This window comes from Hypomesus transpacificus, chromosome 23 (genome assembly GCF_021917145.1).
Source record: "Hypomesus transpacificus isolate Combined female chromosome 23, fHypTra1, whole genome shotgun sequence".
NCBI lineage: Eukaryota > Metazoa > Chordata > Actinopteri > Osmeriformes > Osmeridae > Hypomesus > Hypomesus transpacificus.
The window spans coordinates 1,903,931-1,915,402 of record NC_061082.1 but is presented as its reverse complement, the minus strand read 5'-3'; the positions used below and the strand labels follow the sequence as shown (position 1 = coordinate 1,915,402).

General features: G+C 43.6%; 1 protein-coding gene across 2 annotated transcripts; it reads left to right on the top strand.

Moving 5' to 3' along the window:
* Positions 1-222: 222 nt before the first annotated feature.
* Positions 223-9,845, top strand: LOC124485688 (protein FAM171B-like). Of its 2 annotated transcripts, none has more exons than XM_047047440.1 (11): positions 223-577; positions 3,443-3,673; positions 3,951-4,034; positions 4,243-4,413; positions 4,611-4,781; positions 5,664-5,780; positions 5,920-6,043; positions 6,320-7,709; positions 9,148-9,243; positions 9,490-9,650; positions 9,787-9,845. In XM_047047440.1, the coding sequence occupies exons 1-8, from the start codon at positions 412-414 to the stop codon at positions 7,257-7,259; spliced, it is 2,004 nt and encodes a 667-aa protein (XP_046903396.1). In that variant the 5' UTR covers positions 223-411; the 3' UTR covers positions 7,260-7,709; positions 9,148-9,243; positions 9,490-9,650; positions 9,787-9,845. The 2 variants fall into 2 exon arrangements, with proteins under 2 accessions (XP_046903396.1, XP_046903395.1); XM_047047439.1 differs by having other exon boundaries at positions 9,148-9,415; positions 9,519-9,650.
* Positions 9,846-11,472: the final 1,627 nt, after the last annotated feature.

Here is an 11,472-nt window from a genome sequence, read left to right as displayed (position 1 = left end):
TCAACCAGATAAGGCTATACCCTTTGCCTTGGTAGGGTTGACATAATACCACCAGTTTCTGCTCAACTGTCAGCTGCTTCCGAACGTAACACAGTTATTTTATATTTCAGTTAGGAGAGAACGGATAAGAGTGTCACATCGGTGCGGGAGTCCAGTTTCATGTCCCGAGTGTTTAGGTACTGATTCGGAGGGCGCTCATTCGGCACAGGGGGAGGAGTTGCCACAGATTCGAGGATGCGCAAAGTAAACAGGGGGTATAGGCCGTCACAGTACAGTGCTCAGACAATAACAAAGACGCCAAATGTTCATAAGAGCAACACAAAAGAGTAAAGAGATTGTAGGCTACATTACGATTATGTGACTTTCAGACGCGGTTCTGTTTTACAGCAGGGCACTAGAACAGACCTTATCATGCGACACACGTGGGCCCAATTGTTTTTATCTGTATTGTTTGTCCTGAAGGACCGAACAGTTATTTTGGCGAACGACTTGACTATCACCGGCGGGACGATGAGTGACAGATGGAGTTCCATAAAGCCACTGACTCCTGGACATCAGCAGTCTACTTCTGAACCAGGTTTGTCATGTATTCTGATAGTCCTATAGGATCTGGTTCAGAAGCATCGTGCACACCGCACGATGTAGGATACAGGGGATGCATGCGCAGCAATGTTTACAGTAGCCTTTTATCGTTGTGTAGCCTATCTCATACAAAACACTTGTGTCAATGACCAAATTGTGCCTGGAGTGGACCAATTTCTTATGTCTCGACCTGGATTCAATTCTTAAAGGCTTGCAAATAAACATAGGCTAGCTCATATAGGATTAGGACTGATTATAGGTCTAGATACGCCGCTAGGAAACTGTCAAAAGAAGCAGGACCTTAGAATATCAACGCATCTGTAGTTTGCTTTTTACAGATGGCAAATACACTTCAAACTTGACCTACGGATATCTACCCAAAGATCAGGTTTAAATCAGTAGCCAACGGGTTAAGAACAAGTTAAACGGTAGACATCAGGGCTACAGGTGCTCGCTCCGGACAGGACTGCAGGAGAATCTACGTTTATAGGAAGGAGCGTCAAAACGGATGTTGGTGCGTTTGTTTACGCATCTTTTAGTTACGTTACAATCGATCATTGAATTGCTTTAACTGCAGTACAGCGCAGTGTATTGTTCTATATACCATCCTTTGTCCAAATACCTATGTTCCTCATAACAACTGAAATATAAAATAATTGTGTCCTGGCTACTTTGCCTTAACACAATGATTGATTTAGCAAATTTGGCTTTTCTCACGCACATTTCCTTGTGAAAAAGGATAAATAAATATACAGTATTTTGTATGTAATTATAAATAAGTACATTAATATCTGATGGTGGGATGTATTGCGATTATGTTGATATTGAAAATGTTAGAGACTGCTTGTAATGTAGTCATTTGCTTATTGTGCTGTATAGTTAGGCTAATATTTGATGTGATTCAAAATCACGTAATTCCACCAGCACTTCAACCAAAATTAAAGACAGCAAAAATAATAAGGCCTCCTTTACATTAAAATGTCATGAATGTCATACTTTAATATTCCACATTATGCCTTGGCAGGGCAGCTCTGTTCTGTGGGGATCCTCTCCACAGTGTCTTGCCTGTTTGCATTTCAGCCATGTTGAATGGAGGGTTTGTATCAAGATGTCTTCTCTAATCATGATTCATGACTCATTCATATTGTTGTAGGAGTAAACTTCCCATGCACAATCATGTGATGCGATCATGTGACGAGTTCAAACTCAGTCTGTCCAGTCAGTCACACTCAACACAGGACCAGAACAAAAGCCATCCTTCATTCCTACAACAGATGTCCATGATCCACACTCTCATTGCTTTTTCCCTCTCATTAAAGATTCTAAGAAACAGATTGGAGGCGTTTTAAGTACTTTAGGAATTCCCCCTGGTGTGTTTCTTAATAGGGTGATGTGTCACAGTGGTTAGCCATGCTGAAAGCACACACAACGACACCCACCAGTCTGTAGCATGAGAGGTCTGTGTTCAGACCTGACCTGAAAACATAGGAGACTGGAGTTGCTTAGGAAGACTTGACCTGGATTACTGTGCGCTGGGCTTTTCTTTACGATTGTGTGTTCTTGTTGAGGAAGATGGTGGCATAATACCAACACACACACACACACACACACACACTGAGACCATCTGGTGCACTAGGCCTGGGGGCTCCTTGGCTTCCAGTATGAAACAGCTGACATGTTCATATCTTCCAGGCTGTTTGTTATGGTGCACTGAAGCCCCCTGTGTCCCATGCTCGGGTGGAGTCACACACACTGTGCATACTGAGAGTATTAAATAGGAATATATTCTATTTATCAATGATAATTCATTGCCAAACCGCAAATTGCAAAAACGTATTACTGCAGAATCTTAGATACTATTTTGTCAGCTTGAACTGTATGTTTATAAAACTAGCTTGAATCCCAGTCTCCATTTCAGACAAATACATCATATCAGATATCTGTTATCATAATCTCTTTGGAATATTAACCCCGCAGCCTGAAACCCCCTTCATCCCTCGTTGCTTCTAAATCTCTTTTTAGTGGGGCCTGGATTCTCTGAACAAGCAGATTACAGTAATCTGCCATGGTTGCTCCTTCTGTCCTCCTGTTGCCATGCTGCAGTAGGACTGTATATTTCTGATGTGCCCTTGTTTAATAATTAGGTAATAGGGGAGGTGTGCTTAAAAGATGATTATTTTAATAATTTCTATATTTAAGACATTTGTGGAGTTTACAGGTTATGTGTCAGTGATGTGTCCGTGATTTGTCCGTTATGTGTCCGTCGACACACTAGGTTGCTCAACGGAGATTGCAAAAGTACACACATCCTTCACTCAAGTAAAAGTACAGATACTCATGTTTAAAAAGACTGGTACAAATTTAAGTACTGACTACACCTTTACACTCAAGTTTTGACTTGAAGAAGAATGGGCTCTGACATTGACTTAAGTATAAAGTAGCCATTACTACTACCTGTTGGACCTCACATCATATTAATACATTAATACACTATAAACATGTAGCGCATTTGCCAGGAATCCTTTTTAACACAGACAATTTCGAACATCTCCCTCATATATGGCCATGGGTGATCAGGAATGTCTCTATTCTCAGTCATGTCGACATCGCTAACTCCCTCTGTCTCATCTATAACGTACCTTTAAAAAAAACAATATTTTCTCAAAAATATTTGTTCCACCTTTAAAAACATTTATTTCAAATTTTATTTCCAAAATATTTTTTCTAACTTTTTAAACGCATTATTATAATTTTTTCCACAGTTTGATCATAGTCAGTGTGTGTACACCATGGCTCAAACCAGTGAGTTCAACATCAGGCTCTTGCTTGTGACATGACATGTTCTTGTGTTTGTGGTCAGGGTCAGCGTTCACGCTGAAGGTCCGAGTCGTGGACACAGTGAACCGACAGCCTCTGAGCCAAGCGTCTGTAGAGCTGTACGTGAACCACACCAGGACCAGCTCTGCCCTCACTGAGGATGGGGAGGCTGTGTTGGTGGTGCCCTACCAGCCTGGACTGCCTCTGAGCCTGGGGGCCAGCATGGACGGCTACCTTCTCACCACACTGCCCTGGAACACCAGCAGGAAGCCCAGTCAGTACAGACACTGTGTCTGTGTGCCTGTGTGGGTGTGTGCCTGTGTTAGTGTGGGCGTGTGTGAGGAGAGTGGCTCGTGGCAGCAAGGTCATCACATCTTCTGAGGTGTTGCCACTGAATTATTGTCCAAGACTGACATCTAGCGACTGAACAATCAACTGCAGAAAACGAGCTGCTAATGAATTATCTGAACTTGAGAAAGTTTTAGTTCAGTTAAATGGAAACCTGAATGACTGTAAATGGAGATGAGTAGATGCGTTGTGATCTGTTGCAGTGTTTTCGTCGGTGACCCTGTCGCTGTTCCCCCTTAACCAAGGCAACATCTGGCTCTTTGAAGATTCAGTTCTAATAACATCTGGTATGCAATGAATATGTCTATATGGTTTGATTAACATTCACATCAAGCAATGCATTATAACTTATCTAACCGAAACATCTAATTTCATAGTTTGTAGTTTATGAACTTCAAAATGTGTGTCCATTAAATCCTCATAATAGACAACTATCCCTATTAGTGGCTTATGTATTTTTTATTAAACCTTTTCTCGCCCTGTTGTGGTTACCAGGTGTTGCTCTGCAGCCCAGTGTTCAGATCCCAAGACATCTGCTCCCTGTGAGGGAAGCTGATCTGCCTGCCATCAGAGCCTGGCTCACCAGAGCCTCCCTCAGCAGCCCCCCGCTGGGCCCCGGCAGTCACAGCTACCCCCACACCATGGGCCTGATCACCAGCACCACAGGTAGGGGTGTGTGAGTGTGTGTATGTGTCTGTATTAGTGTCAGAGTGTGTGTGTGTGCATGTCCATATGCAGCCGGGGACTGTGAGAGAGTGAGAAAGATTATATTCTGCATTTCCAGTATTTGTGTTTCTGTGCATCCCATCACGTGGGAACTGTAGAGTATCTGAAGTTACTTCCAACATGCGTCCCTCCCACAGGTTCCAGCAGCGTGGAGCTCAGTCCACTAGCAGCCGTCAGCGTGCAGCTGTTCTCCCTGGAGAGAGAAATCCACGTGTCTGGGCCTGTACAGATCCGCCTGCCCCTGCCTGAGACCTCCGGACTGAGGCCCTCTGATGCTGTCCCAGCCTGGCTCTATAACCATAGCACTGGTGGGTAGGGATCCATTATGAGACAGTTAGTCCGTTCTGCATCTCACTCATCCTGAAAGCTCTCCTCCTGGTGTCGTCTTTACATCTACAACTGTGGGGAAGGTGACAGTAAATATTGAAACTTATTGCAGCGTAAATCAACATCACCTTCTGTGTTGGAGTCTCTTCTCCAGAGTTTCAGGGATGTAAACTGTCCTGTGTGTTGAGGTGATGGCTGTCCTGTGTGTTGAGGTGATGGCTGTCCTGTGTGTTGAGGGGATGGCTGTCCTATGTGTTGAGGTGATGGCTGTCCTGTGTGTTGAGGTGATGGCTGTCCTGTGTGTTGAGGTGATGGCTGTCCTGTGTGTTGAGGTGATGGCTGTCCTGTGTGTTGAGGTGATGGCTGTCCTGTGTGTTGAGGTGATGGCTGTCCTGTGTGTTGAGGTGATGGCTGTCCTGTGTGTTGAGGGGATGGCTGTCCTGTGTGTTGAGGTGATGGCTGTCCTGTGTGTTGAGGTGATGGCTGTCCTGTGTGTTGAGGGGATGGCTGTCCTGTGTGTTGAGGTGATGGCTGTCCTGTGTGTTGAGGTGATGGCTGTCCTGTGTGTTGAGGTGATGGCTGTCCTGTGTGTTGAGGTGATGGCTGTCCTGTGTGTTGAGGTGATGGCTGTCCTGTGTGTTGAGGTGATGGCTGTCCTGTGTGTTGAGGTGATGGCTGTCCTGTGTGTTGAGGGGATGGCTGTCCTGTGTGTTGAGGTGATGGCTGTCCTGTGTGTTGAGGTGATGGCTGTCCTGTGTGTTGAGGTGATGGCTGTCCTGTGTGTTGAGGTGATGGCTGTCCTGTGTGTTGAGGGGATGGCTGTCCTGTGTGTTGAGGGGATGGCTGTCCCTTGCTGTGCTCAGGTGCCTGGGGTCCTCAAGGAGAGGGGCTGGTGAGCCGGCAGCAGAGCGGCCTGGTCTGGACCTTCACTGCTCCTCACCTGGGATACTGGATTGCAGCACTGATGCCAACAAACCAGGGTAAATAGAGCGATGGGACAGCAGCTCATCTGGAACCAAACCACTCATTCTAAATGTCTAAATCACACTGTGCCTGTGTGTTGGGGTCTGCCATTCATTTGGAAGGTGCTTCAGTGTGGTGTTGTCCCTGTGTGAGCAGGTGGTGGTGGGCTGGCCGTCTCTATTGACCTGCTCTCACAGCACACACGTGTCCTGGCGGCCGCTGTGGGCGGAGCTCTGCTGCTCCTCCCCCTGCTCTCAGCTCTGCTGTGGTGTTGCCATAGGTAACAACTAAACACATAGTTTTTACCTCCATTTTTACTTTTGTTGTTAATGGAATGGAAACATGAGTTTGTTTTAATATGTCATGTTTGCCATTTCGCCAGTATGCAGACAAATTTATAAATTGTGTTTTTTGTGTTTTGCGTAGTGTATTAATAATCATTATCTGTAATTCTGTATAATATGTAGAAGAATGATATAAAAGAATGAGCAACGCTGAGTGCTGAACAGTGATCTGCTTGAACCTGTTCTTAAACCAGCCCTCTGTCATCCCATAGAGCTTCCCTTCATCCCAAGGCAAAGAGAACACGTTCCAGAAACTCTGCAGTGTCTAAGATGGACCAGACCACCTCGACCTGTGATATTGAACTTAACGAGGTGTCCTCTCCAGACTCCCCTCTCTGTGGAGGTGCAGCAGAGCAGCTGGCTGCAGGGGGGAGGCTAGGTGAGCCAGAGGGCTCCGCCTCCTCCAGGGGCAACTTTGATACCTACGTGCAGAACCACCCCCACAGCAGTGAACTCCTGAGCTTGCACAACATGTGCGACCAGACAGGCACCCCCCTCTCTGGTTATGAGGGCATACACCTCCAGGAGAGGGTGGTCCGTCTCTGGAACCAGCCAGTGGCCATTCTCCACACGCCCGGCTTGTTTCACCTGCAAGAACAGCAACCGCAAAGCAAGTCAGCCACTCTGCCACGCCCAGGACGTGAGGACGGCTTCCCCCCGACCCTGCTGCAGAACCCCCTGCTCCAGGGGGCAGCCCTGCTCCAGGGGGCAGGCAGCGAGGGGCCTCTAGGAGCCCCGGAGGAGCCCTGGGGTCCCTCCTCGCCTGGCCCCCCCTGGGGACTCTACAGCTGCCTCCCAGAGTCAGCCTCCCTCCCTGGCACGCTGAACAGCACGAGGGCCAGCGCTGACCCGGCCCTGCCCCTCTCCCTGGAGGCCCCGGGGGCCCTGGCACAGCTGCCCGACCCCTCCAGCGCCCGTCCCCCGTCCCCCCGGGCCTGGTTCGTGTCCCTGGAGGGCAAACCGGCGGCTGAGATCCATCACTCCACCTCAGACTCTCAGAGGAGACGAAGGCCGGCCGACAGTCGCGACACCAGCCTGGACTCTGGGGTGGACATGAGCGAGCCCAACCAGCCAACCAATAGGAATCCGGTACAGCCGGAGCGTGATAGGACGTTGGTCCGGAACCCCCAGATAGGAGCATCTGCTAAATGAACATGTTACAGGTTGGAGTTCACTGAGCAGGCGATAGGAGACAAACTGCTGAGACAGCACTTCTGGATCTCACAAAGTGTCTGAAGCACCATAGGTTTATTTTTCAAACCCAGAGTCCTGAAGGAGAGGGACAGAACGTTTTACAAGGAATGTGCACAAACAGGAAATGATTGTACATGCCACGTATCTGCATTACTGTAACATAACAGTCCTTCAGCTGGTAATCTGAACTACGAGGAGGATGAAACTGAAATAAATCTGCTTTGCCTGCTCAGGACACGCCTCCAACATAGCACACGTCATGCTACTTGTTAGTTCATGTCATGCTACTTGTTACTTCATGTTTTAAGAACAAAGTCCATGTGTAGCTGTTCAAGGCTGGAGTGAGCACATTATTTCCACTTTGGTGTCTTGTTCTTGATCTTTTACAGAAACATGTCTGGTTGTACGGTAAGCACTTTTCCTTCAACTCTCACTTCGCTAGTCTGAAGGAACAATGTTTTATAACTTAGCATTTTACACTTCCTGGAACAACTGGACATCTGGAACAACTTAGTTTTCAGGCTTTTTAGAACATCCTGTGGTTTACTTTCGCTTTTGCTCTCTTATCTCTCCGTTGAGTTTTGTTAAAGTTAAAAGAGTCACATTTGTACTGATTTTCTTTTGTGATAATGTTTATTGTAAAAATTGTTGCTGACATACTTCTACCACTGTTTAACTACTTAGAGTGCTGAACTGCAAAAAGCGGTCCTAGTTAATGTGCAGAGTCTGATCCATGCATAACACTCCTAAAACAAACATTGTGAATAGAAGCCCTCAGGTACAGTAGACTCTTCCAAAATAGAGAACATGGGAGAACATGAATGCTACATTAGCCATATAAGTACTGGTTTGGATGACATTACATACAGAAACATACACAGAAGGCTTACAAAACAACATGTATTTTACACAAGTACTAGGTGACAGTCTCTTTGTCTCCCATGCATAAAATACATGAATCAGGAAGGTGATGTGAATCTGGAATGAATGTATTCCAAATAACTAAATGTGAATGCATTTAATAAAGTTAACTTCACCTTGAAATGGCCTGGGTGTTGTTCAAACGGTCACACAGATAGGTGTGAAGCGGCTGTTACTTTTGGATGGTTCCCTTAAAATGTTCATAACTTGCATATACTTCATAATATATCCACACACCAATAATAAATGGGTTGGTTCATAGATTAAAATCATGTTGATATCAAGGTTGACTGACTTATCATAACAGGAAAGGAAGTTACATTAAAACATCAAATGACACCAACACAGCATTAAAGGGAAAGCATAAATAGTCACACACAAATTCCAATAATCCTTCTAATGTCCACAAACAGTTTTGTCTTTGAGAGATGTTTGTAAAACACTTAAAAAGTCTGTTTTGGATAAATCCTTTGTTTAATTTAAGAGTTTTCTGGAGTAGGGAGAGGTTGAGAAAGGTGGGCCATTTGGCTGGCCCCTCTCCCTCCCCTGGGGAGAAGGAGACGCCAGGTCTGGTATCAGCCCTTTGAGGCTCATCCAGAAAGATAGTGGCATTGTATGAGGCGTCATATAATGCAAAGTCATGGGTTCTTGTGCTCATGTGGTCGTCAGTGCTGTGTACTGAGGTGATCAGAATTGGCCGTGTTGAAGGTTTGACTCTTTATACAGAAGTGTTGATGACTAAGTAATACAATCAGAAGAGTTTATAATTGTATAATGGCTTATAGTTAGTAATTGTCAACAAGTCCATATAAACCTTTAATAACAATTATAATGAAGCAGTTTAAAAGTACACAGTGGTACTGCATGATATGTCATACAAGGTTTTACAATTCAACTAACTGATATATTTTCCATTTCATCACAGGCAAAAGAGTTTCTGAAGTCAAATGAGAAGCAGATTTGCAGTTGTTTCGCAAAGAATCCTGACGTCATCATTGACAAATGTGAAGACATTTTAACAGTGAGTAATTCAAAAGATTTAGGGAAAAAAAGACAAGAGGAGAAAATCTGTCATCTTTTGTGGATGATAATCCAAAAGGGAGAGGATTATTGTCAGATATTGAAGAACATTCTGGAGAAAATGCAAAAGGAGTATTCAGATTTACAGAAGATATTCCAAAACAGCAGTCAAGGTAGCACATTAAGGTCTTTTACAGTCATAGCGCTCAAATTAACATAAATTATTGAATATTGTATTGAATTTTAGGCTCACATTGTTCATGTTTGTTCTGGAAGTCTCATTTAAGACAACGTATGCAGATGGGAGCAGCATGATTTATGACAAAAGTCTCATAAACATAAAAGGGAAGGATTTAAACATGCACATTACACTGCCCTGCAATTCTGCAGGCTGTAGCACTCTATCAGGTGAGTAGAAGTGATGCATTTATGTCTAAATGTGGAAATTAAACATCGATTTAAAGTAATCTAACAACTCCAGACCTTTAACTATGCAGTACAGCATATGAAGGGAATGTCTTTATGCATTGTATTTTACTTCCAGGTCAACCACCTCCACGTGCAGATGCAGTGGCTGTTAACAACAGCATCATACATGCAGGAGTAATAAGAGACAGTATATTCGATGGGAATGTTAATATTTCAGTGGGAGGGAGCTCCCAAATAACAACAGGTAAAGTTTCAAAATATGTTGTCTTTCGTTTGCCCTTACTATTACCTATTATTAGGTGCAATGGTTAAACCATTCCAAGTTTATCCATGCATGTAGAGAAGGCTCACAGCTATGGTGGGATGTCGGTTCTGTGTCAACTGTCAATGTCTATACCAAGGACCAACAGAATCCCCTCTATACCAGGGACAGACAGAATCCCCTCTATACCAGGGACAGACAGAATAACAGCCATCTGGCATCATGAGCAACACCTAGGACCTCACTTATCTACGACCTCACCTTCACCTATTTACACAACTATTTTTGGCTTGTCGTTTAGTACCACCACAAGGAGTGAAGCAAGAATATTCTTTTAAGGTAGACACAACTTCTCTAAATATTGATGATATGTAGGCTGATCAACATTATAGTTTAACTAAACAGGCAACTGTTGCAACTGTTTTTAAGGGTCCTGCAATGACATGGATAAAAAAGCAGAAGATAAACCTCATTGAATGCCTCCAGACAGATGCAAATTTCATCCTTCAATATCTACATTCCCACAACATTGTCACAGACAGAGAATATAATAGGCTCAAAGATGCCACTCCCCAAGAAAAGGCTGTCACAGACATGATAGATGTGATCACTGGCAAAAATGAGGAACAATGCTATGAGTTCCATGAAATACTGAAGCTTGATGAAATAATGGAGAACTATCCAAATCTTCAAAAATTCATAGGGTTTGAAAGTAAGAAATAGAAACTGGTACATAGTACATGGTGAATACTATGATTTGTTGAGGACATCCCAGGTGAAAAAAAAGTTTACTTTAGAGTACTTCAAGCATATTCACATTATCAATAGTACATTTTAAATATACTAAGAAATAGTGTACTATCTGTGAATATATAAAAGTATACTACCATCATGCTTTAACCAATTTGAACGTTAATACTTTGAACACACTTTAAAAAAATTGTACTACAGTACACTTTTAGTAAATATATTATTAAAAATATATTCTTTAAGTAAAACATATATGTAATTTCTAAAGTGTACAACTGGAACTTTGTTTTTAAACATATTATTTGTATATTTTAAATGCATGCTAAAAATAATCTTTGTAACAATGCACTTAAAGTTTACTTTAAAAATTAACATTTGCTGAAATGTTTGGATTACTTTCGAAGTCTCTTCATTAATTCAGCCTTCAGTGTACTGGTATACATTTGCTGTACAGTAGTGTGTAGTAAAGTAAAGTACCTTTTTTTGTACAGTTTTCTTGTACTTGTGCGGCTTCTATTTCGAAGCGGCTTATAGTCCGGTTTTAGAACAGAAAAAGTGGCTTCTTACAAGATTTATATTGCTCAACACTTGAATGGGGGCTTATTACTTGAATGAGGAATTATTTTCTGTGTCGTCTCAGTTACACTATCAGGGTTTGGAAATACAGACTTGCTAAAGTAGGCAAAAGGCCTTGTACAGAGCTGCCATCTTTTCCAAAAACCTTGGCGTGAGATTTGGTAGCACCCCCCCCGGCTTGTACTCCAATTTAGACAAAGTGTCCACTCTGGG